The sequence below is a fragment of the Panulirus ornatus genome, chromosome 53 (assembly GCF_036320965.1).
Source record: "Panulirus ornatus isolate Po-2019 chromosome 53, ASM3632096v1, whole genome shotgun sequence".
Lineage (NCBI taxonomy): Eukaryota > Metazoa > Arthropoda > Malacostraca > Decapoda > Palinuridae > Panulirus > Panulirus ornatus.
The window spans coordinates 18,326,201-18,351,471 of NC_092276.1; the positions used below are offsets into that span (position 1 = coordinate 18,326,201).

The following is a 25,271-nucleotide window of genomic DNA, read 5'->3' on the forward strand; positions in this document are numbered from 1 at the left end:
GAAGTGACTTGCTCAAGGTCAACCTCGAGGCGACTGAGTGGGTTGTTCAAGGTCCACCTCGAGCCAAGTTCCTAAAGTTAAGAGGTTTTAGGTAAACACAGGACATGGGTCCAGTGAGTGTTGGCTTATATCAGACCAGGTCCGACGTGTCCTGGCCTGGATCTCACCAGGTCCAATGTGTCCTGGACTAGGTCAGACAAGGTCCAGTGGGTTCTGACTCAGCAATTACATTGAGTGATTCCTTTTTCATAATCTAAATATAGATTATTACTACATACCGTGCTACTGTGTCATGCAACTATAGTGCCACCTCCACCACTGGGGTGGGCAGGAGGAGCGCGTGTGTGTGTGTGCTTATATTATGCCAAGAGAAAGACTCTCTCATGACACCATGTTTCACGGTTACTGAGTCTGTATGTTGCTGAAACACTTGTGCCTCTGTGTACTGTGTTTCTTCCACACTGGTATAGTTCATCAGGGCTGAGGGACGCGTGGCTCTCACGTCTTGCGCCTCACTCACAAGTCTCTTACAGTGAACTGTCGTCATAATCACTGTCGTCATAATCACTGTCACTGTCACTGTCATTATCACTAAATTACGCAGTTGTATCATGTGGACGATGGTTGCCAGGGTCGTTCTGATGCTGCTGGCCCCCAGGGTGAGTGGCCAGGGCCGGGGTTAGCACCAGGGTCGTCCCCTGTGTGTGCAGCTGCTGAAGGTGTGGTCGCCACCTGGTGAACATGGAAACCACTAAGGGCTCCACTTGATCCGTGTTAAAGTTTCCCGTTGATCTCCGAGAAACAGAGATAACAACAGTTCTGTTGTTGCCTTGTTTGAACAGTAAGAGGAACAGACGCGCAGCAGATTTGTCAACAGACCCTTCATATTGACTACTGTTAACTGATCGTTGCTGGAAGCTTGAGGAAGCTTGGCCCCCCCCAGCAGCCAGGACACGAAGCCTCAGCCGGATGGTAAGGACGTGTGGCGGGAGGAGTGACCCGGAAGACCAAACCTGAGGTTAGGGCGGGAGGAACTGTGGCAACGTTAACCTGGGTTAAGGACGTGTGTCGCTTTCAGGTACGTGGCCAAAGAAAGCGGAAGTGGGTGAGACTGGGGGAAGTGAGGTCAGGGTGAGGCTGAGGGAAGTGAGGTCAGGTGTGAGGCTGGGGGAAGTGAGGTCAGGTGTGAGGCTGGGGGAAGTGAGGTCAGGGTGAGGCTTGGGGAAGTGAGGTCAGGTGTGAGGCTGGGGGAAGTGAGGTCAGGTGTGAGGCTGGGGGAAGTGAGGTCAGGTGTGAGGATGGGGGAAGTGAGGTCAGGTGTCAGGCTGGGGGAAGTGAGGTCAGGTGTGAGGCTGGGGGAAGTGAGGTCAGGATGAGGCTGAGGGAAGTGAGGTCAGGTGTGAGGCTGGGGGAAGTGAGGTCAGGTGTGAGGCTGGGGGAAGTGAGGTCAGGTGTGAGGCTGGGGGAAGTGAGGTCAGGTGTGAGGCTGGGGGAAGTGAGGTCAGGTGTGAGGCTGGGGGAAGTGAGGTCAGGTGTGAGGCTGGGGGAAGTGAGGTCAGGTGTGAGGCTGGGGAAAGTGAGGTCAGGTGTGAGGCTGGGGGAAGTGAGGTCAGGTGTGAGGCTGGGGGAAGTGAGGTCAGGTGTGAGGCTGGGGGGAGTGAGGTCAGGTGTGAGGCTGGGGGAAGTGAGGTCAGGATGAGGCTGAGGGAAGTGAGGTCAGGTGTGAGGCTGGGGGAAGTGAGGTCAGGGTGAGGCTGGGGGAAGTGAGGTCAGGTGTGAGGCTGGGGGAAGTGAGGTCAGGTGTGAGGCTGGGGGAAGTGAGGTCAGGTGTGAGGCTGGGGGAAGTGAGGTCAGGTGTGAGGCTGGGGGAAGTGAGGTCAGGTGTGAGGCTGGGGGGAGTGAGGTCAGGTGTGAGGCTGGGGGAAGTGAGGTCAGGTGTGAGGCTGGGGGAAGTGAGGTCAGGTGTGAGGCTGGGGGAAGTGAGGTCAGGTGTGAGGCTGGGGGAAGTGAGGTCAGGTGTGAGGCTGGGGGAAGTGAGGTCAGGTGTGAGGCTGGGGGAAGTGAGGTCAGGTGTGAGGCTGGGGGAGTCAGGGGATGGCTTCAGGCAACCTTCACAATGGTCGTCACCCCACGTCTTCACCAAGAGACGAGGGTCATTCAGTGAACATGGTGTATACATGACATGGTTGTCGGCTGACCTGACTGGCTGGGGAGGGAAGTCACAGCTCACAGTGGCCTTGTGAGGTGGCACAGTGCCGCTGAGACATCATGGAGACGTGCCATCTGTCATGTACAGACGCCCTGCTGTGGGAGGCGCTGCAGGCGACGTTCACCATGGCCCGGGGCTGGTGGCTACTGTGGTAGGGGAGGTCTGCTCCCTCTGGAGGTGGCTATGTTCTGTGTGTGAGTCATGGCTGGACCTGCAGACTCGGACTGGGTTGGACTGGCTGCCTGAGGGATGTTCTTAACAGAACATTTCTTGAACAGTTCGTGAAATTCCTCGAAGCTTTTCTCTTGTTTCTTAAGTTCAGTTGACCTGGTTCTGTCGGCCGTAGTGACCTTGGACTTGTGACCTGCCTTACCAACCCTGTCGTGGTTGACCTTGGAGTTCCTGGACACGGAACAATTTCCCGTTTTCTGTGGACTGTGCTTGTGTTGTAGGTGAGGCTGGGAGTCACCTGGGACGGTCAGGTGGTGTGAGGGGGAGACACCTGGGGGCTGGGGGCTGGGGCTGGGTCTGGCCAGCCGACCATCCACTGGTGATGACGTCCACCTCCCAACCTCCTGCGTAAGAAGAGAAGAACAACATTTATCCATAACTTTTGGAGAGGCAGAACTTGGAGGTTTTGGAGAGGCAGAACTTGGAGGTGTTGGAGAGGCAGAACTTCGAGGTTTTGGAGAACCAGAACTTGGAGGTTTTGGAGAGGCAGAACTTGAAGGTGTTGGAGAAGCAGAACTTGAGGAATTTGGAGGTGCAGAACTTGGAGGTTTTGGAGAAGCAGAGCTTGGACGTTCTGAAGGAGCAGAACTTGAGGGTTTTGGAGGAGCAGAACTTAGGGTTTTTGGAGGAGCAGAGCTTTCAGATTCTGGAGGAACAGAACTTGAGGACTTTAGAGGCGCACAACTTGAGGGTTTTGGAGACTCAGAATTCGTGGGTTTTGGAGGCGCAGAACCTGAGGGTTTTGGAGGAGTAGAAGTTGAGGGTTTTGGAGGAGTAGAACTTGAGGGTTTTGCAGGCACAGAACTTGAGGGTTTTGGAGGAGTAGAACTTGAGGGTTTTGGAGACGCAGAGCCTAAGGGTTTTGGAGAAGTAGAACTTGAGGGTTTTGCAGGCAAAGATTTTGAGGGTTTTGGAGGAGTAGAACTTGAGGGTTTGGGAGGAGTAGAATGTGAGGGATTTGGAGGAGTAGAACTTGAGGGTTTGGGAGGAGTAGAATGTGAGGGATTTGGAGGAGTAGAACTTGGAGGTTTGTGAGTCGCGGAGTTGGAGGAGGGTTTAAAGGGACAGGTGGAGAGAGTGTGGTTATGTGAAGTGGTTATAGGTTGTATGGGCAAGCAAGGAGGGCACGACTGCTGGTGGGGCAAGCCCTGAAGGTAAGGGTCAAGGGGGCAGGGCCTCGGGGAGTGTGGCAGTGCAGGGCTGGAGCGGGGCTGGTGCTGAATGGGTGTTGAGGGCTTGTTTGGTTGATGCTGTACAGGCGTAGAGGGTCTGGTTGGTTGATGCTGTACAGGCGTAGAGGGTCTGGTTGGTTGATGCTGTACAGGCGTTGAGGGTCTGGTTGGTTGATGCTGTACAGGCGTAGAGGGTCTGGTTGGTTGATGCTGTACAGGCGTTGAGGGTCTGGTTGGTTGATGCTGTACAGGCGTAGAGGGTCTGGTTGGTTGATGCTGTACAGGCGTTGAGGGTCTGGTTGGTTGATGCTGTACAGGCGTTGAGGGTCTGGTTGGTTGATGCTTTACAGGCGTTGAGGGTCTGGTTGGTTGATGCTGTACAGGCGCTGAGGGATTGGTTGTTTGGTGTGTTGTTGTTGTGGTTGTGGTGTTGTGTGGTTGCTGCTGCTGCACTGGTGGTGAGGTTGTGGCTGGTTCATGTTGTACTTCTGGTAATGGTGTGTCTGGTTGTTGCTGTGTTGAGATTGGTTGTTGTACTGCTGTTGAAGGCCTCGGTTGCTGCTGCTTTGGAACTGGCGGTGTGGGACGCTGTCTTTGTACTGTGGCTGTGGTATTGGGTTCCTGCTGAAGGTGTGAGCTGGACGAAGGCTGCACTGGCTGGGGGTGCGGGTCTGCGGGCGGATGTCTGCGCGGGGGACAAGGGGGTCTGCACTGGGGGCGCTGGGGAAGACCTGCTCTGGTTGAGGAGGTGCTGGTGGAGTGTGATGGTGGTGTTGGTGGTCCGGGACAGGCTGGTGGAGCTGGCTGTTGGTGATCGGGATCGGACAATGAGGACATTTTTGTAAGGGAGACAAGTCCGTTTTCTTTTATCAAAGAGGAATCTGGCTTGTGGTCCTCACTGAAGTGTGATGCTGGTGTATGGCACTGTTTCAAGGGGGAATCTGGCTTATGGCCTTGTTTCAAGGGCGACCCTGGTCTGTGGTCCTGCATCAAGGGCGACCCTGGCCTGTGGTCCTTCTTCAGGGGTGATCCTGGTCTGTAGTCCTGCTTCAAGGGCGACCCTGGCTTGTGGTCCTGCTTCAAGGGCGACCCTGGCTTGTGGTCCTGCTTCAAGGGCGACCCTGGCTTGTGGTCCTGCTTCAAGGGCGACCCTGGCTTGTGGTCCTGCTTCAAGGGCGACCCTGGCTTGTGGTCCTGCTTCAAGGGCGACCCTGGCTTGTGGTCCTGCTTGACGGGGGATTCTGGCTTAAAGTCTTGCTTTAATGGGGATTCAGGTCTACGGTTCTCTTTCAGGTTCCCTGGTTTATGGTCCTGTTTCGAAGGGGACCCTGATTTATGGTCCTGTTTCAAGGAGGACCCTGGTTTATGATCCTGTTTCAAGGGGGACTCTGGTTTATGGTCCTGTTTCAAGGAGGACCCTGGTTTATGGTCCTGTTTCAAGGAGGACCCTGGTTTATGATCCTGTTTCAAGGGGGACCCTGATTTATGGTCCTGTTTCAAGGAGGACCCTGGTTTATGGTCCTGTTTCAAGGAGGACCCTGGTTTATGATCCTGTTTCAAGGGGGACTCTGGTTTATGGTCCTGTTTCAAGGAGGACCCTACGCCTATCTTATTTTCTTTTCCTGCAGGTAGACTGTCGGTGTGTTCCTTCGGTTCAAGGTCGACCTCTTGCTGGTGTGTGTCGGGTTCGTCTCCCGTGACCCAGGACTGTGGTTCTCCACAAGTGTGGAGGTCTTGTGTTTCACTGTCGCATCTCAGGAAGTCGCGTTTACTTTCTTCAGAAGAATAACTTCTTTGCATTGCATGTGAAGTTGCCTTCGACTTGGAGGGTGTGTATTTGGGTTTGTTTGGAGGCAGTGGCGGTGGCGTACGTCCGTGTGAAGCGCCGAGGGAACTATCTTGCTGGGGAACAGTTGGCCGTTGTTGCAGGAGAGCCAGGCCTTCCTGCGTCGCTTTGGTGTTTGTGGAGTCCTGCAGCGGCATCTTGTGGCCAGGTTGGATGGCTGGCGGTGGCTGGCTGGGCGGAGGTGGGTGCTGGGGAGACCTGGTCACACTGGACGACTCTGGTAGAGAGACCTGCCTCGACAATGGCTTACCTGATGGAGTGGTTTTATCGGGCGACCGTCTCGTCTGTCGACTGTGTTGGTTTTCTTCGTTTTTATTGGTTGAGTTTCTCATGTTGTGGTTCTCAACGTTTGTGTCGGAATCTAATGTGTTTGTTTTTTGTGCTTGAGGTTTGTGTTTGTATCTGGATTCTTGCAAGGATGCTTTCCTGAAGAGTGCGTCATAAGGGCAAGGCAGTGGTTGTGGTGGTTGCGACGGGCGGGTGATCCACCTGTACAGCTGCTGGTCCGACGTGGTCACTGAGGAGGAGTGGCGGAGGGAGTCCTCAGACTCCTCCTCAGGGAGGGAGGATTGCCTGTATATCTGAAGGTAAGATCCCAGGACGCTCGGGTGGCACGGGTGGGAGTACTGGCTGGGTTGTGGTGGGAGTGACGCTTGTCTCTGTATGTGTTGATGTGACGCAGAATGTTCTTGTGACGGACAGTTGGGCAGCGAGGACTGCTTGGACAGATGCGAGGCGCTGCTGGGTGTACTCTCATGGCTCATGGCTCTCGTGTCGTCATCCGATTTTAAATGTTGCTGGGGTGTTCTCTCGTCTGACACCCTGTGTTCTCTGTGGTTGTCCTGGGAATCTCTGTTGTTGTCAACACTCAGCACACCCAGGATGTGTTTCGCGGACCTGTTCTCCAAATCGTTTCTGACGGACGAGTGTTGTTGCCACAAGGAGGAGTGACGGAACATACCCTTGACGGAGTGAGATGACCGGTTCATTGAGCGTTGGGGGGAGTTGGGGGCGGAGATTGAGCGTTTGGGGGACGAGTATGGTGACGTGCTATGGTTCTGGGTGAGGACCGGCGAGGCGCATCGCTTTGGTGATCCGGGAGGGGAGGTGTAGGTGTGCCTGGGCGTAGTTAGGGAAGCGTAAGTGTGCTTTGGGGAGGCTGCTGGGGAGGAACCGTACACGGGGGTGTTAACTGGGGAGGAATTCTGCGATCTTACTGGCGAGGTGCCCCGGTTGGGGCTGGTGGGTGAGGTGCTACGCTTGGGTGAGGCGAGGGGTGAAGTGCTGTGTCTTGGCGACCGCAGGGGAGATGAGCTGCGTCTTTTGCTGTTCTGTGGCGATGAGGGCTGTGGGGGCGTGAGCTGTGGGGAGCTGCTGCCACTGTGGCGGCTGAGCGGGGAGGGAGAGGTGGGGCAGCCGCGACGGGGAGACACGGGGGAGCTTCCAGGACTGTTGGGTGATGGGGAGGGACTGGTGGAGCGGCGTGATGGGCTGGAGGACCTGCTGCCAGAGCTCTCCCGGGAGTTCCTTCTGAAGAGACCGACCCTGTGGGAGGTAAGAGCCAGGTTAGTGGCGGGGGGTCACGACCTCCTGTGACATGACGGGATGACGTCATATATGATTCATAGTAAACAGGATGACATGACATGACATGGGTGATTATGACAGGTAATTATCGTAGGGTAATGAGTGGTTGGCTGATGTGGTGCAGGTAATGGTTGTGGCCACCAGGTCCCGGGGCTGGTCAGGGATCCCTCAGCCCCTGACTGGTCCTAGATGCAGCTAGGGCTGGGTGCGGGTGACTGCCTGCTGCTCTTTCCTCTGCTATGAATGGTTAGGTTACGCTATGCTAACTACTGGCTGGCTCCAGGAGGGTGTGTGTGTGTGGGGCTGGCCTGGTCGTGTGTGTGTGTGGTGGCTGTGTGTGTGTGTGTGTGTGGCTGGCCTGGTCGTGTGTGTGTGTGGCTGGCCTGGTCGTGTGTGTGTGTGTGTGGCTGGCCTGGTCGTGTGTGTGTGTGTGGCTGGCCTGGTCGTGTGTGTGTGTGTGTGTGTGTGTGTGTGTGTGTGTGTGTGGCTGGCCTGGTCGTGTGTGTGTGTGTGGCTGGCCTGGTCGTGTGTGTGTGTGGCTGGCCTGGTCGTGTGTGTGTGTGTGGCTGCCTGGTCGTGTGTGTGTGTGTGTGTGTGTGTGTGGCTGGCCTTGGTTCGTGTGTGTGTGTGTGGCTGGCCTGGTCGATGTGTGTTGTGTGTTGTGTGCTGCTGTGTGTGTGTGTGGCTGGCCTGGTCGTGTGTGTGTGTGTGGCTGGGCCTGGTCGTGTGTGTGTGTGTGGTGGCTGGTGTGCTGGCCTGGTCGTTGTGGTGTGTGTGGCTGGCCTGCTCGTGTGTGTGTGTGTGTGGCTGGCCTGGTCGTGTGTGTGTGTGTGGCTGGCCTGGTCGTGTGTGTGTGTGGCTGGCCTGGTCGTGTGTGTGTGTGTGGCTGGCCTGGTCGTGTGTGTGTGTGTGGCTGGCCTGGTCGTGTGTGTGTGTGTGTGGCTGGCCTGGTCGTGTGTGTGTGTGTGGCTGGCCTGGTCGTGTGTGTGTGTGTGGCTGGCCTGGTCGTGTGTGTGTGTGTGGCTGGCCTGGTCGTGTGTGTGTGTGTGTGTGTGTGTGTGTGTGTGTGTGTGGCTGGCCTGGTCGTGTGTGTGTGTGTGGCTGGCCTGGTCGTGTGTGTGTGTGGCTGGCCTGGTCGTGTGTGTGTGTGTGGCTGGCCTGGTCGTGTGTGTGTGTGTGTGTGTGGCTGGCCTGGTCGTGTGTGTGTGTGTGGCTGGCCTGGTCGTGTGTGTGTGTGTGGCTGGCCTGGTCGTGTGTGTGTGTGTGGCTGGCCTGGTCGTGTGTGTGTGTGTGGCTGGCCTGGTCGTGTGTGTGTGTGTGGCTGGCCTGGTCGTGTGTGTGTGCTGTGTGTGTGTGTGTGTGTGTGGCTGGCCTGGTCGTGTGTGTGTGTGTGGCTGGCCTGGTCGTGTGTGTGTGTGGCTGGCCTGGTCGTGTGTGTGTGTGTGGCTGGCCTGGTCGTGTGTGTGTGTGTGGCTGGCCTGGTCGTGTGTGTGTGTGTGTGGCTGGCCTGGTCGTGTGTGTGTGTGTGGCTGGCCTGGTCGTGTGTGTGTGTGGCTGGCCTGGTCGTGTGTGTGTGTGTGGCTGGCCTGGTCGTGTGTGTGTGTGTGGCTGGCCTGGTCGTGTGTGTGTGTGTGGCTGGCCTGGTCGTGTGTGTGTGTGTGTGGCTGGCCTGGTCGTGTGTGTGTGTGTGGCTGGCCTGGTCGTGTGTGTGTGTGTGGCTGGCCTGGTCGTGTGTGTGTGTGTGTGGCTGGCCTGGTCGTGTGTGTGTGTGTGTGGCTGGCCTGGTCGTGTGTGTGTGTGTGGCTGGCCTGGTCGTGTGTGTGTGTGTGTGTGTGTGTACAGGCAGGTGGTGTGTGTGTGAGTCGTGGATGTGTGACTCAGGGAGGTGGAGTATGGGTGACTCAGGAACACCTGGTCCATGGTGGTCAGAGCCTGGCAGCCAGTGATGATTAACCCCAGGGTTGCTGTCAGCGTCAGGCACTGCTTCTGACGTGGCTGTCAGTGTCAGGCACCGCTCCTGACGTGGCTGTCAGTATCAGTCACTGCTTCTGACGTGGCTGTCAGTGTCAGGCACTGCTTCTGACGTGGCTGTCAGTATCAGTCACTGCTTCTGACGTGGCTGTCAGTGTCAGGCACTGCCCCTGACGTCGTTGTCAGTGTCAGGCAATGCTCCCGACGTGGCTGTCAGTGTCAGGCACTGCCCCTGACGTCGTTGTCAGTGTCAGGCAATGCTCCCGACGTGGCTGTCAGTGTCAGGCACTGCCCCTGACGTCGTTGTCAGTGTCAGGCAATGCTCCCGACGTGGCTGTCAGTGCCAGGCACTGCTCCTGACTGCCAATGTCAGGCAGAGTTGCTAGTGCGTCCATGTTGTTCTTGTGTCAGACAGTGTTGATATTGCGTCAAGCAGTGTTGCTAACGTGTCAGGCAATGTTGCTAGTGTGTCAGTGTTGCTGGTGCGTCACACAGTATTGCTCGTGCGTTACACAGTATTGCTCGTGCGTCACACAGTGTTATTCGTGCGTTACATAGTGTTGCTGGTGCGTCACACAGTATTGCTCGTGCGTCACACAGTGTCGCTGGTGCGTCACACAGTATTGCTCGTGCGTCACACAGTGTCGCTGGTGCGTCACACAGTATTGCTCGTGCGTCACACAGTGTCACTGGTGCGTCACAGTTTTGCTCGTGCGTCACACAGTGTCGCTGGTGTTTCAGGCAATGTTGACAGTATGTCAGAGTTGCCATTGTGTCAGCAAGTGTTGCACGTGTGTTAGTTGATGTTGCTGGTGTGTCAGACAGTGTTGCTGGTGTGTCGGGCAGTGTTGCTCGTGTGTCAGGTAGTGTTGCTGGTGTGTCGGCAGTGTTGCTGGTGTGTCAGGCAGTGTTGCTGGTGTGTCAGGCAGTGTTGCTGGTGTGTCAGACAGTGTTGCTGGTGTGTCAGGCAGTGTTGCTGGTGTGTCAGACAGTGTTGCTGGTGTGTCAGACAGTGTCAGGCTGGTGTGTCGGGGAGTGTTGCTGGTGTGTCAGGCAGTGTTGCTGGTGTGTCAGGCAGTGTTGCTGGTGTGTCAGACAGTGTTGCTGGTGTGTCAGACAGTGTTGCTGGTGTGTCGGCAGTGTTGCTGGTGTGTCAGGCAGTGTTGCTGGTGTGTCAGGCAGTGTTGCTGGTGTGTCAGGCAGTGTTGCTGGTGTGTCAGACAGTGTTGCTGGTGTGTCAGGCAGTGTTGCTGGTGTGTCAGGCAGTGTTGCTGGTGTGTCAGGCATTGTTGCTGATGTGTCAGACAGTGTTGCTAGAGTGTCAGGCAGTGTTGCTGGTGTGTCAGACAGTGTTGCTGGTATGTCAAGGCAGTGTTGCTGGTGTGCCAGATAGTATCGTAAATGTGTCAAGCAGTATTGCTGGTTTGCTAAAGTGTTGTTAGTGTGTCAGAAAGTGTTGCTGGTGTGTTAGAGTGTTGTTTCTGTATCAGACAGTGTTGTAGGTGGGCCAAGCAGTGTTGCAGGTGTATCAGACATTGTTGCAAGGCTGTCAGGTAGTGTTGCAGATGTGTCAGGCAGAGTTGTTGGTGTGTCAGAGTGTTGTAGGTGTGTCGGACAGTGTTTCTCGTGACAGACAGTGTTATTATTGTCTGTGTTGCTGGTGTCAAGCAGAGTTGCGGGTGCCACTCAGTGTTTCTGGTGTGTCAGGCAGTGTTGCTGGTGTCAAGCAGAGTTGCTGGTGCCACTCAGCGTTTCTGGTGTGTCAGGCAGTGTTTCTTGTGTCAGATAGTGTTGCTGGTATGTCAGAAAGTGTTGCTAGTGTCAGGTAGTGTTGCTAGTGACAAGCAGTGTCTCTTGTATATCAGGCAGTGTTGCTGGTATCACCGGTGATGCTGGAGTAAGGCAGTGTTGCTAGTGTGTTACGCAGTGTTGCTGGTGTGTCGGGCAGATTTACTGGCGTCAGGTAGTGTTGCTGGTATGTTGGAAAGTGTTGCAGGTTTGTTAGGTAATGTTGTTGGCGTCAGAAGTGTTGCTGGTGTGTTGGGAAGTGTTGCAGGTGTGTCAGGCAGTGTTGCTTGTGTGTTGGGAAGTGTTGTAGGTGTGTCAGTTAGTGTTGTTGGTGTGTTTGACTTACTGGTGTGTCAGAGTGTTGCAGGTATGTCGGACGGTGTTCCTAGATGCAGTATTACTAATGTCAGTGTTCTTGGTGCGAGTCAGGCAGTGTTGCTTGTGTCAGACAGTGTTGCTAGTGCCAATCAATGTTTCTGGCTTGTCAGGAAGTGTTGCATGTGCGTCAGGCAGTGATGCTGGGGCCAGTCAGGCAATGATGCTGACGCCAGTCAGTGTTTCTGGTGCTCCAGGCAGTGTTGCAGGTGTCAGATAGTGTTGCTAGTGCCAGTTAGGCATTGTTGCTGGTGTCAGGCAAAGTTGATGGTGCCATTTAATGTTTTTGGTGTGTCAGGTAGTGTTGCTATTGACAAGCAGTGTTACTGGTGTATCAGGTGGTGTTGCTGGTGTAAGGCAGTGTTGCTGGACTTCATGCAATGTTGCTGGTGTGTCAGCTAGGGTTTCTGGTGTCAGCTAGTGGTGATGGAGTGTCAGCAAGTAAGAGACAGGCAAAGTTGCTGGTGTGTCAGCTAGTGTTGCTAGTGACAGGCAAAGTTGCTGGTGTATCAGCTAGTGTTGCTAGTGACAGGCAAAGTTGCTAGTGTCAGACAGTGTTGCTAATGACAGACAGTGTTGCTGGAGTGCAAGGCAGTGTTGCTAATGACTGACAGTATTGCTAGCATCAAGCAGTCTTTCTAGAGAGTCAAAACAGTGTTGCTAGTGTGTCATTGTTACCGGTGTGTCAGGCAGTGTTGGTGGGGGTGTCAGGCAGTGTTGGTGTCAGGCAGTGTTGGTGGGGGTGTCAGGCAGTGGTGCTAATGTGACAGTAAACAACATACTACCATTTTCTGATCTGATTATTGCTTTTTGGCTGAAGCTGAAGGTTTCTTGGTCGCTGATCGTCTGAACAAGCTACGTGGAGATACACAAGTTAAACTGGTGATGATGCAAGACCTACATGGACGTACACATGTATCATACTGGCCAATCACAACACTGTACACACACACATATGTAACTGATGGTGACACATATGAAAGTATTACATGTAGTGTTGCACATAATGTTCACAGTGACCTTCCTACATCACAGGAGAAGAGGCTTTCCCAGACAGTGAAACACATAGTGAACACATATAATAACATCAGTACATATACAGTGAAACACATAGTGAACACATATAATAACATCAGTACATATACAGTGAAACACATAGTGAACACATATGATAACATCAGTACATATACAGTGAAACACATAGTGAACACATATGATAACATCAGTACATATACAGTGAAACACATAGTGAACACATATGATAACATCAGTACATATACAGTGAAACACATAGTGAACACATATGATAACATCAGTACATATACAGTGAAACACATAGTGAACACATATGATAACATCAGTACATATACAGTGAAACACATAGTGAACACATATGATAACATCAGTACATATACAGTGAAACACATAGTGAACACATATAATAACATCAGTACATATACCGTGAAACACATAGTGAACAATTATTATAACATCAGTACATATACAGTGAAACACATAGTGAACATATAATAACATCAGTACATATACAGTGAAACACATAGTGAACATATAATAACATCAGTACATATACAGTGAAACATAAACATTGCAACACCAATATCTACAGTGAAATAGCCACATACAGACGCTAACATAAACAGCGAAACATACAGATACCAACACCTACAGTGAAACATACATACATACACATAGCTACACCTGCTGTGAAACATGAACAGATACCAACACCTGCTGTGAAACATGAACAGATACCAACACCTGCTGTGAAACACACACACATACCAACACCTGCTGTGAAACATACACACATACAGACAGCAATAGTGAAACATACACACATACAGACACCAGCTGTGAAACATACACAGACAGACACAAAGATGAACACATTGTATGATCGTGTGTATGCAGTAGGGAGGGTCTGGTTCCTGTACGTGTATACATACAGTAAGGTGTTGAGGGTGGCAGATGTTCCTGGGGTTGTTCAGTTGTTGGCACCATCAGTGCACAACGTACATCTGGTGGTCACAACAACATTGACGCACACCACGTACATCACATTACGTCATCATTGACCAACACCACGTACATCACATTACGTCATCATTGACCAACACCACGTACATAACATTACGTCATCATTGACCAACACCACGTACATAACATTACGTCATCATTGACCAACACCACGTACATAACATTACGTCATCATTGACCAACACCACGTACATAACATTACGTGATCATTGACCAACACCACGTACATAACATTACGTCATCATTGACCAACACCACGTACATAACATTACGTCATCATTGACCAACACCACGTACATCACATTACGTCATCATTGACCAACACCACGTACATAACATTACGTCATCATTGACCAACACCACGTACATAACATTACGTGATCATTGACCAACACCACGTACATAACATTACGTGATCATTGACCAACACCACGTACATAACATTACGTCATCATTGACCAACACCACGTACATAACATTACGTCATCATTGACCAACACCACGTACATAACATTACGTCATCATTGACCAACACCACGTACATAACATTACGTGATCATTGACCAACACCACGTACATAACATTACGTCATCATTGACCAACACCACGTACATAACATTACGTCATCATTGACCAACACCACGTACATAACATTACGTCATCATTGACCAACACCACGTACATAACATTACGTCATCATTGACCAACACCACGTACATAACATTACGTCATCATTGACCAACACCACGTACATAACATTACGTCATCATTGACCAACACCACGTACATAACATTACGTCATCATTGACCAACACCACGTACATAACATTACGTCATCATTGACCAACACCACGTACATAACATTACGTCATCATTGACCAACACCACGTACATAACATTACGTCATCATTGACCAACACCACATACATAACATTACGTCATCAGAGAAACATTGACCCACACCACGTGCATAACAGTACGTCATCAGTGAAACATTGACCGACACCACGTACATAACATTACGTCATCATTGACCCACACCACGTGCATAACAGTACGTCATCAGTGAAACATTGACCGACACCACGTACATAACATTACGTCATCATTGACCCACACCACGTGCATAACAGTACGTCATCAGTGAAACATTGACCGACACCACGTACATAACATTACGTCATCATTGACCCACACCACGTGCATAACAGTACGTCATCAGAGAAACATTGACCCACACCACGTGCATAACAGTACGTCATCAGTGAAACATTGACCAACACCACGTACATAACATTACGTCATCAGAGAAACATTGACCAACACCACGTACATAACATTACGTCATCATTGACCAACACCACGTACATAACATTACGTCATCATTGACCAACACCACGTACATAACATTACGTCATCATTGACCAACACCACGTACATAACATTACGTCATCATTGACCAACACCACGTACATAACATTACGTCATCATTGACCAACACCACATACATAACATTACGTCATCAGAGAAACATTGACCCACACCACGTGCATAACAGTACGTCATCAGTGAAACATTGACCGACACCACGTACATAACATTACGTCATCATTGACCCACACCACGTGCATAACAGTACGTCATCAGTGAAACATTGACCGACACCACGTACATAACATTACGTCATCATTGACCAACACCACGTACATAACATTACGTCATCAGAGAAACATTGACCAACACCACGTACATAACATTATGTCATCATTGACCAACACCACGTACATAACATTACGTCATCAGAGAAACATTGACCCACACCACTTGCATAACAGTACGTCATCAGTGAAACATTGACCGACACCACGTACATAACATTACGTCATCAGAGAAACATTGACCAACACCACGTACATAACATTACGTCATCATTGACCAACACCACGTACATAACATTACGTCATCAGAGAAACATTGACCCACACCACGTGCATAACTACGTCATCAGTGAAACATTGACCGACACCACGTACATAACATTACGTCATCAGAGAAACATTGACCAACACCACGTACATAACATTACGTCATCAGAGAAACATTGACCCACACCACGTACATAACATTACGTCATCAGAGAAACATTGACCCACACCACGTGCATAACATTACGTCATCAGAGAAACATTGACCCACACCACGTACATAACATTACGTCATCAGAGAAATATTGACCAACACCACGTACATAACATTACGTCATCAGAGAAACATTGACCCACACCACGTGCATAACATTACGTCATCAGTGAAACATTGACCAACACCACGTACATAACATTACGTCATCATTGACCAACACCACGTACATAACATTACGTCATCATTGACCAACACCACGTACATAACATTACGTCATCATTGACCAACACCACGTACATAACATTACGTCATCAGAGAAACATTGACCAACACCACGTACATAACATTACGTCATCAGAGAAACATTGACCCACACCACGTGCATAACATTACGTCATCATTGACCAACACCACGTACATAACATTACGTCATCAGTGAAACATTGACCAACACCACGTACATAACATTACGTCATCAGTGAAACATTGACCGACACCACGTACATAACATTACGTCATCAGAGAAACATTGACCAACACCACGTACATAACATTACGTCATCAGAGAAACATTGACCAACACCACGTACATAACATTACGTCATCATTGACCAACACCACGTACATAACATTACGTCATCAGAGAAACATTGACCGACACCACGTACATAACATTACGTCATCATTGACCAACACCACGTACATAACATTACGTCATCATTGACCAACACCACGTACATAACATTACGTCATCAGAGAAACATTGACCGACACCACGTACATAACATTACGTCATCATTGACCAACACCACGTACATAACATTACGTCATCAGAGAAACATTCTGCCACGTCATGATGACGGCTGTCTCGAGGGGGGGGGGGTCACCAGGAGGGCGACCTCCACTTGGCGGGTCCATAGGTCATGTGTGTGTGTGTGTGTGTGTGTGTGTGTGTGTGTCAGAGTGAGCTGAGGGCGTGGTTTACAGTTTGTCTGACCATGTGAGCGTCTTTATGGCTTGTCAGCCTTACGTTGGTTGTGTCAGTAGAGGTTAATGATGTAGTTTGGTGGTTAGTTTACATCATTGCTTCCTGGTTTACCTGGAACCAGCGAGAGCAGTTTTCCCTCACGATGTATACAAGACTGGGTCCAGCACGAGTGACGTCATAACAACAGAGAGACATACACAGCCTTGACCAGGCCAGCTGACGACCAGGCCAGCTGACGACCCGGCCAGCTGACGACCAGGCCAGCTGACGACCCGGCCAGCTGACGACCAGGCCAGCACGACTAGGCCAGCTGACGACCAGGTCAGCTGACGACCAGGCCAGCTGACGACCTGGCCAGCTGACGACCAGGCCAGCTGACCAGGGTTGGCTGAAGATAAGGTTGTGAGTGGGGGGGAGGGGGGTTGATAGTGGGGGGGATGATGGTTGTGACTGGGAGGGAGGTGATGGTTGTTAGTGGGTGATAATGGTGGTGGCTGACTGCCAGGACGATGGTTAGTGTGATGCCTGACCCCTGACCTCTGGTCACACACACACACACACACACACACACACTGCTGCAGGGCTCCCTGTGTTGTTATAGGTGATCATAGTCTTCCGGGACTGCTGTAGACTACCGTAGCCCTGAGGGCTGCTACAACAACCAGCCACAACCCTGAGGGCTGCTACAACAACCAGCCACAACCCTGAGGGCTGCTGCTACTACAACCAGCCACAACCCTGAGGGCTGCTACTACCACAACCAGCCACAACCCTGAGGGCTGCTGCTACTACAACCAACCACAACCCTGAGGGCTGCTGCTACTACAACCAGCCACAACCCTGAGGGCTGCTGCTACTACAACCAGCCACAACCCTGAGGGCTGCTGCTACTACAACCAGCCACAACCCTGAGGGCTGCTGCTACTACAACCAGCCACAACCCTGAGGGCTGCTGCTACTACAACCAGCCACAACCCTGAGGGCTGCTGCTACTACAACCAGCCACAACCCTGAGGGCTGCTGCTACTACAACCAGCCACAACCCTGAGGGCTGCTCCTACTACAACCAGCCACAACCCTGAGGGCTGCTCCTACTACAACCAGCCACAACCCTGAGGGCTGCTGCTACTACAACCAGCCACAACCCTGAGGGCTGCTGCTACTACAACCAGCCACAACCCTGAGGGCTGCTGCTACTACAACCAGCCACAACCCTGAGGGCTGCTGCTACTACAACCAGCCACAACCCTGAGGGCTGCTGCTACTACAACCAGCCACAACCCTGAGGGCTGCTGCTACTACAACCAGCCACAACCCTGAGGGCTGCTGCTACTACAACCAGCCACAACCCTGAGGGCTGCTCCTACTACAACCAGCCACAACCCTGAGGGCTGCTGCTACTACAACCAGCCACAACCCTGAGGGCTGCTGCTACTACAACCAGCCACAACCCTGAGGGCTGCTGCTACTACAACCAGCCACAACCCTGAGGGCTGCTGCTACTACAACCAGCCACAACCCTGAGGGCTGCTCCTACTACAACCAGCCACAACCCTGAGGGCTGCTCCTACTACAACCAGCCACAACCCTGAGGGCTGCTCCTACTACAACCAGCCACAACCCTGAGGGCTGCTCCTACTACAACCAGCCACAACCCTGAGGCTGCTGCCTACTACAAAACCAGCCACAACCTGAGGGCTGCTGCTACTACAACCAGCCACAACCCTGAGGGCTGCTGCTACTACAACCAGCCACAACCCTGAGGGCTGCTGCCTACTACAACCAGCCACAACCCTGAGGGCTGCTCCTACTACAACCAGCCACAACCCTGAGGCTGCTCCTACTACAACCAGCCACAACCCTGAGGCTGCTCTACTACAACCAGCCACAACCCTGAGGCTGCTGCTACTACAACCAGCCACAACCCTGAGGCTGGCTGCTACTACAAACCAGACCACAACCTGAGGGCTGCTGCTACTACAACCACCACAACCCGAGGCTTGCTGCTACTACAACCAGCCACAACCTGAGGGCTGCTGCCTACTACAACCAGCCACAACCCTGAGGTGCTGCTCCTACTACAACCAGCCACAACCCTGAGGGCTGCTGCCTACTACAACCAGCCACAAACCCTAGGGCTGCTCCTACTACAACCAGCCACAACCCTGAGGGCTGCTCTACTACAACCAGCCACAACCCTGAGGGCTGCTCCTACTACAACCAGCCACAACCCTGAGGGGCTGCTGCTACTACAACCAGCCACAACCCTGAGGGCTGCTGCTACTACAACCAGCCACAACCCTGAGGGTTGCTGCTACTACAACCAGCCACAACCCTGAGGGCTGCTGCTACTACAACCAGCCACAACCCTGAGGGTTGCTGCTACTACAACCAGCCACAACCCTGAGGGCTGCTCCTACTACAACCAGCCACAACCCTGAGGGCTGCTGCTACTACAACCAGCCACAACCCTGAGGGCTGCTGCTACTACAACCAGCCACAACCCTGAGGGCTGCTGCTACTAGTACAACCAGGCACCACAACCCTGAAAGCCCCGTCCCTCCCTGGGTGAGACTGACCTGCGTGATGGGTGACAGAGGCCCCTGGGGCAGGTAACTCCTGCAGGGCAGTTGCCCTCACACATCTCCCCGAGGCTGAGGGAGTGGTAGTAGGAGGCCAATAACTGCTTGGCCATCTGCTCGTCCTCCTCCAGGCTCACGCTCGGGTACTTGGCCCTCAGCCGACGCCGCTCCTGCAACCAAAAACCACATGACTCACCTGACTCATCCCCTGCTCCCAGGTCACCCCAGCACTCACCTGACTCATCCCCTGCTCCCAGGTCACCCCAGCACTCACCTGACTCATCCCCTGCTCCCAGGTCACCCCAGCACTCACCTTACTCATCCCTGCTCCCAGGTCACCCCAGCACTCATCTCACTCATCCCTGCTCCCAGGTCAACCCAGGACTCACCTTACTCATCCCCTGCTCCCAGGACTCATCTCACTCATCCTAGGTCAACCTAGGACACCTCATTCATCCCTGCTCCCAGGTCAACCCATGACTCACCTTACTCATCCCTTGCTCCCAGTTCACCCCAGCACTCACCTTACTCATGCCCTACTCCCAGGTCACCTCAGGACTCATCTCACTCATCCCTGCTCCCAGGTCAGCCTAGGACACCTCATTCGTCCCTGATCCCAGGTCACCCCAGGACTCACCTTACTCATCCCCTCCCCAGGTCACCCCAGGACTCACCTCACTCATCCCTGCTCCCAGGTCACCTCAGGATTCATCTCACTCATCCCTGCTCCCAGTTCAGCCTAGGACACCTCATTCATCCCTGCTCCTAGGTCAGCCCAGGACTCACCTCACTCATCCCTACTCCCAGGTCAGCCCAGGACTCACCTCGTTCATCCTCTGCTCCCAGGTCAGCCCAGGACTCACCTCGTTCATCCTCTGCTCCCAGGTCAGCCCAGGACTCACCTCACTCATCCCTACTCCCAGGTCAGCCCAGGACTCACCTCGTTCATCCTCTGCTCTCAGGTCAGCCCAGGACTCACCTCGTTCATCCTGTGCTCCCAGGTCAGCCCAGGACTCAACTCGTTCATCCTGTGCTCCCAGGTCAGCCCAGGACTCACCTCGTTCATCCTCTGCTCCCAGGTCAGCCCAGGACTCACCTCGTTCATCCTGTGCTCCCAGGTCAGCCCAGGACTCACCTCGTTCATCCTCTGCTCCCAGGTCAGCCCAGGACTCACCTCGTTCATCCTGTGCTCCCAGGTCAGCCCAGGACTCACCTCGTTCATCCTGTGCTCCCATGTCAGCCCAGGACTCACCTCGTTCATCCTCTGCTCCCAGGTCAGCCCAGGACTCACTTCACTCATCCTCTGCTCCCAGGTCAGCCCAGGACTCACCTCGTTCATCCTCTGCTCCCAGGTCAGCCCAGGACTCACCTCAGTTCATCCTCTGCTCCCAGGTCAGCCCAGGACTCACCTTACTCATCCTGTGCTCCCAGGTCAGCCCAGGACTCACCTCGTTCATCCTCTGCTCCCAGGTCAGCCTAGGACACCTCATTCATCCCTGCTCCCAGGTCACCTCAGGACTCACCTTACTCATCCCTGCTCCCAGGTCAGCTCAGGACTCACCTCATTCATCCCCTGCTCCCAGGTCAGCCCAGGACTCACCTCGTTCATCCTGTGCTCCCAGGTCAGCCCAGGACTCACCTCGTTCATCCTGTGCTCCCAGGTCAGTCCAGGACTCACCTCGTTCATCCTCTTCTCCCAGGTCAGCCCAGGACTCACCTCGTTCATCCTGTGCTCCCAGGTCAGCCCAGGACTCACCTCGTTCATCCTGTGCTCCCAGGTCAGCCCAGGACTCACCTCGTTCATCCTGTGCTCCCAGGTCAGCCCAGGACTCACCTCGTTCATCCTGTGCTCCCAGGTCAGCCCAGGACTTACCTCGTTTATCCTGTGCTCCCAGGTCAGCCCAGGACTCACCTCGTTCATCCTGTGCTCCCAGGTCAGCCCAGGACTCACCTTGTTCAGCCTGTGCTCCCAGGTCAGCCCAGGACTCACCTCGTTCATCCTGTGCTCCCAGGTCAGCCCAGGACTCACCTCGTTCATCCTGTGCTCCCAGGTCAGCCCAGGACTCACCTCGTTCATCCTATGCTCCCAGGTCAGCCCAGGACTCACCTCGTTCATCCTGTGCTCCCAGGTCAGCCCAGGACTCACCTCGTTCATCCTGTGCTCCCAGGTCAGCCCAGGACTCACCTCGTTCATCCTGTGCTCCCAGGTCAGCCCAGGACTCACCTCGTTCATCCTCTGCTCCCAGGTCAGCCCAGGACTCACCTCGTTCATCCTGTGCTCCCAGGTCAGCCCAGGACTCACCTCGTTCATCCTGTGCTCCCAGGTCAGCCCAGGACTCACCTCGTTCATCCTGTGCTCCCAGGTCAGCCCAGGACTCACCTCGTTCATCCTCTGCTCCCAGGTCAGCCCAGGACTCACCTCGTTCATCCTCTGCTCCCAGGTCAGCCCAGGACTCACCTCGTTCATCCTCTGCTCCCAGGTCAGCCCAGGACTCACCTCGTTCATCCTGTGCTCCCAGGTCAGCCCAGGACTCACCTCGTTCATCCTGTGCTCCCAGGTCAGCCCAGGACTCACCTCGTTCATCCTCTCGCTCTCGAAGTCCTGGAGTTGCTTGAGGAAGCCGACGTTTGGGTTGGCTACGTTCCTGGCGCCACGCACCGCCTTCAGTGCGTCACGCCAGCTGAGCGACGTGACGCACATGACGTACACGACGGCCACCGTCACCGACCGTGACATTCCCGCCAAGCTGGTCGGGGAGGGTGAAGGTCAGTAACGCCTCACACTGGTACTGAAAGGCAGCCTATTGGTCAGTAGTAACAGTAGAGGCAGCCTATTGGTCAGGTAGTAACAGTAGAGGCAGCCTATTGGTCGGTAGTAACAGTAGAGGCAGCCTATTGGTCAGTAGTAACAGTAGAGGCAGCCTATTGGTCAGGTAGTAACAGTAGAGGCAGCCTATTGGTCAGTAGTAACAGTAGAGGCAGCCTATTGGTCAGTAGTAACAGTAGAGGCAGCCTATTGGTCAGGTAGTAACAGTAGAGGCAGCCTATTGGTCAGTAGTAACAGCAGAGGCAGCCTATTGGTCAGGTAGTAACAGTAGAGGCAGCCTATTGGTCGGTAGTAACAGTAGAGGCAGCCTATTGGTCAGTAGTAACAGTAGAGGCAGCCTATTGGTCAGGTAGTAACAGTAGAGGCAGCCTATTGGTCGGTAGTAACAGTAGAGGCAGCCTATTGGTCAGTAGTAACAGTAGAGGCAGCCTATTGGTCAGGTAGTAACAGTAGAGGCAGCCTATTGGTCAGTAGTAACAGTAGAGGCAGCCTATTGGTCAGGTAGTAACAGTAGAGGCAGCCTATTGGTCGGTAGTAACAGTAGAGGCAGCCTATTGGTCAGTAGTAACAGTAGAGGCAGCCTATTGGTCAGGTAGTAACAGTAGAGGCAGCCTATTGGTCGGTAGTAACAGTAGAGGCAGCCTATTGGTCAGGTAGTAACAGTAGAGGCAGCCTATTGGTCGGTAGTAACAGTAGAGGCAGCCTGTTGGTCAGGTAGTAACAGTAGAGGCAGCCTGTTGGTGGACGTCACTCACCAGTGGATGAGGACGGCTCCGCCCTTGAGCCTGGCTGTGTGGATGAAGTCGTTGCAGGCGGGGAAGTACTGCAGGAGGTTCTGACCTGGCGAGTCTGAAGCGATGATACACAAGTACTCCTTGTCCTGCAACACAACGGGGAGGGGGGGTTACCTGGGCTGTTCCTTGTCCTGCAACACAACGGGGAGGGGGGGGGGATTACCTGGGATGCTCCTTGCACTAAAACACAAGAGGAGGGGGTTACCTGGGTGTTCCTTGTACTGCAACACAAAAGAGAAAGGGTTACCTGGGATGTTCCTTGTACTGCAACACAAGAGGGAGGAGATTACCTGGGATGTTCCTTGTACTAGAACACAAGGGGAGTGGGGCTACCTGGGATGTTCCTTGTACTGCAACACAAGAGGGGTTTAGTTCAAATGTTTCTTGTAATACAACACAAAGGAAGGTCAGACTAATTATCTGCAACACAAAGTTTGTCTCCCAACATCTCGGTAAACATAATTAATGATACCTGTGACATCTAATTAAACCATAATGCTCTCAAAGACTTATAGATAGCAAGCAATTAACTCCTGGTTACTTGTACTAATTACTCTAAAATTATCGGCATGTCTGATTAACCCAAATGTAACAGTTAGATACATTATTATTATTAAGTTCGAGGATCAACACCACTGGTGACAGGGTCAGCACCACTGGTGCCAGGGTCAACACCACTGGTGACAGGGTCAACACTACTGGTGCCAGGGTCAGCAACACTGGTGCCAGGATCAACACCAGTGGTGCCAGGGTCAACACCACTGGTGACAGGGTCAGCATCACTGGTGCCAGGATCAACACCACTGGTGACAGGGTCAGCACCACTGGTGCCAGGATCAACACCACTGGTGACAGGGTCAGCACCACTGGTGCCAGGGTCAGCAACACTGGTGCCAGGATCAACACCACTGGTGCCAGGATCAACACCACTGGTGCCAGGGTCAACACCACTGGTGCCAGGGTCAACACCAGTGGTGCCAGGATCAACACCACTGGTGACAGGGTCAGCACCACTGGTGCCAGGATCAACACCACTGGTGACAGGGTCAGCACCACTGGTGCCAGGGTCAGCAACACTGGTGCCAGGATCAACACCACTGGTGCCAGGATCAACACCACTGGTGCCAGGATCAACACCACTGGTGCCAGGGTCAACACCAGTGGTGCCAGGGTCAACACCACTGGCTAGCGTCACCATGTGTTAACATGTGACTGAGGTGCGGGCACCGTGCAGACAGACCTGGTGTCCTTCCCTCCCTCTCCCCACCATGCTGCACCTCAAGCCCCGGCCCACGTCAAGCCCCGGTCCAGGTCACGCCCCGGGCCCACGTCAAGCCCCGGCCCACGTCAAGCCCCGGCCCACGTCAAGCCCCGACCCACGTCAAGCCCCGGCAAACGTCAAGCCCTGGCCCACGTCAAGCCCCGGCCCACGTCAAGCCCCGGCCCACGTCAACCCCCGGCCCACGTCAAGCCCCGGCCCACGTCAAGCCCTGGCCCACGTCAAGCCCCGACCCACGTCAAGCCCCGACCCACGTCAAGCCCCGGCCCACGTCAAGCCCCGGGCCCACGTCAAGCCCCAGGCCCACGTCAAGCCCTGGCCCACGTCAAGCCCCGACCCACGTCAAGCCCCGGCCCACGTCAAGCCCCGGCCCACGTCAAGCCCCAGGCCCACGTCAAGCCCCGGCCCACGTCAAGCCCCGGCCCACGTCAAGCCCCGGCCCACGTCAAGCCCCGGCCCACGTCAAGCCCCGACCCACGTCAAGCCCCGGCCCACGTCAAGCCCTGACCCACGTCAAGCCCCGGCCGACTCACAGAGTTGCAGGGGAGCTTCCTGGCGTTGTCGTGGATGGAGAGGATGTGTGTGATGTTGTGTGTCTTGAGTTGCTCCGGGTCCTTGCTGTCCCGGAAGTTGCCCACGTACAGCCCCGGCAGCACCTGTGGAGCACACCAGGTCACGGTCAGTAGAGCACACCAGGTCAGGTTAGAGGGGTACATCAGGTTACGGTAAGTATGGCACACCAGGTCACGGTCAGTAGGGCACACCAGGACAGGTTAGAGGGGCACATCAGGTCAGGATCAGAGGGGCACCAGGTTAAGGTCACTAGGGCACACCAGGTCAGGGTAAGCAGGGGTTACACCTGGAGAGGGGTGTGACCTGTACTTGGAGAACGGTGTGACCTGTACTTGGTGAGGGGTGTGACCTGTACTTGGGGAGTTACGTGACCTGTACCTGGTATTTTGGATCCATGATTATTTAGTGAGAGGTCAGACCTGATGACCTGAATGTAGGGGACGAGTCATACCACAGGACGTAGACTAGGGTGGACCTGGGAGGGTGGACCTGGGAACCTGGGAGGGTGGACCTGGAGAGGGGTGAGACCATGGGAAATAGACCTTGCTATGGGGCTAGAGCAAGGCACCTGGACCTGTCTTAGACCTGGGTGCCCTTACCTGTGGAGGTCAGATCATGTGACCTGGACCTGAGGAAGGTTCAGACTGAGGTACCTGTGGTCCTGGTGGTAGTGGGGGGGGGGGCTCGTCCTGACCTGCCTCAGGTAATGTCAACACAATTCAATATTTGTAGTTATCATAAATGTGTTATATATATATATCGTCTATACCAGGTGCCATACCAGTACACATATGTCCCACACGTCTATACCAGGTGCCATACCAGTACACATATGTCCCACACGTCTAT

General features: G+C 53.6%; 1 protein-coding gene across 3 annotated transcripts in view; it reads right to left on the minus strand.

Moving 5' to 3' along the window:
- Positions 1 to 1,910: 1,910 nt before the first annotated feature.
- Positions 1,911 to 25,271, minus strand: part of LOC139765283 (uncharacterized) — an 82,553-nt gene continuing 59,192 nt past the window's right edge. The window contains exons 3-7 of one of the 3 annotated variants that reach the window (XM_071692653.1): positions 24,383 to 24,505; positions 22,532 to 22,656; positions 21,525 to 21,696; positions 18,947 to 19,119; positions 1,911 to 7,003 (exon numbers count right to left, since the gene is read on the minus strand). In XM_071692653.1, coding sequence (XP_071548754.1) covers positions 2,353 to 7,003; positions 18,947 to 19,119; positions 21,525 to 21,696; positions 22,532 to 22,656; positions 24,383 to 24,505 — 5,244 coding nt within the window. In that variant the 3' untranslated portion in view covers positions 1,911 to 2,352. The remainder of the gene's footprint in view (positions 7,004 to 18,946; positions 19,120 to 21,524; positions 21,697 to 22,531; positions 22,657 to 24,382; positions 24,506 to 25,271) is intronic. The other 2 variants (XM_071692654.1, XM_071692655.1) reach the window with 2 other exon arrangements.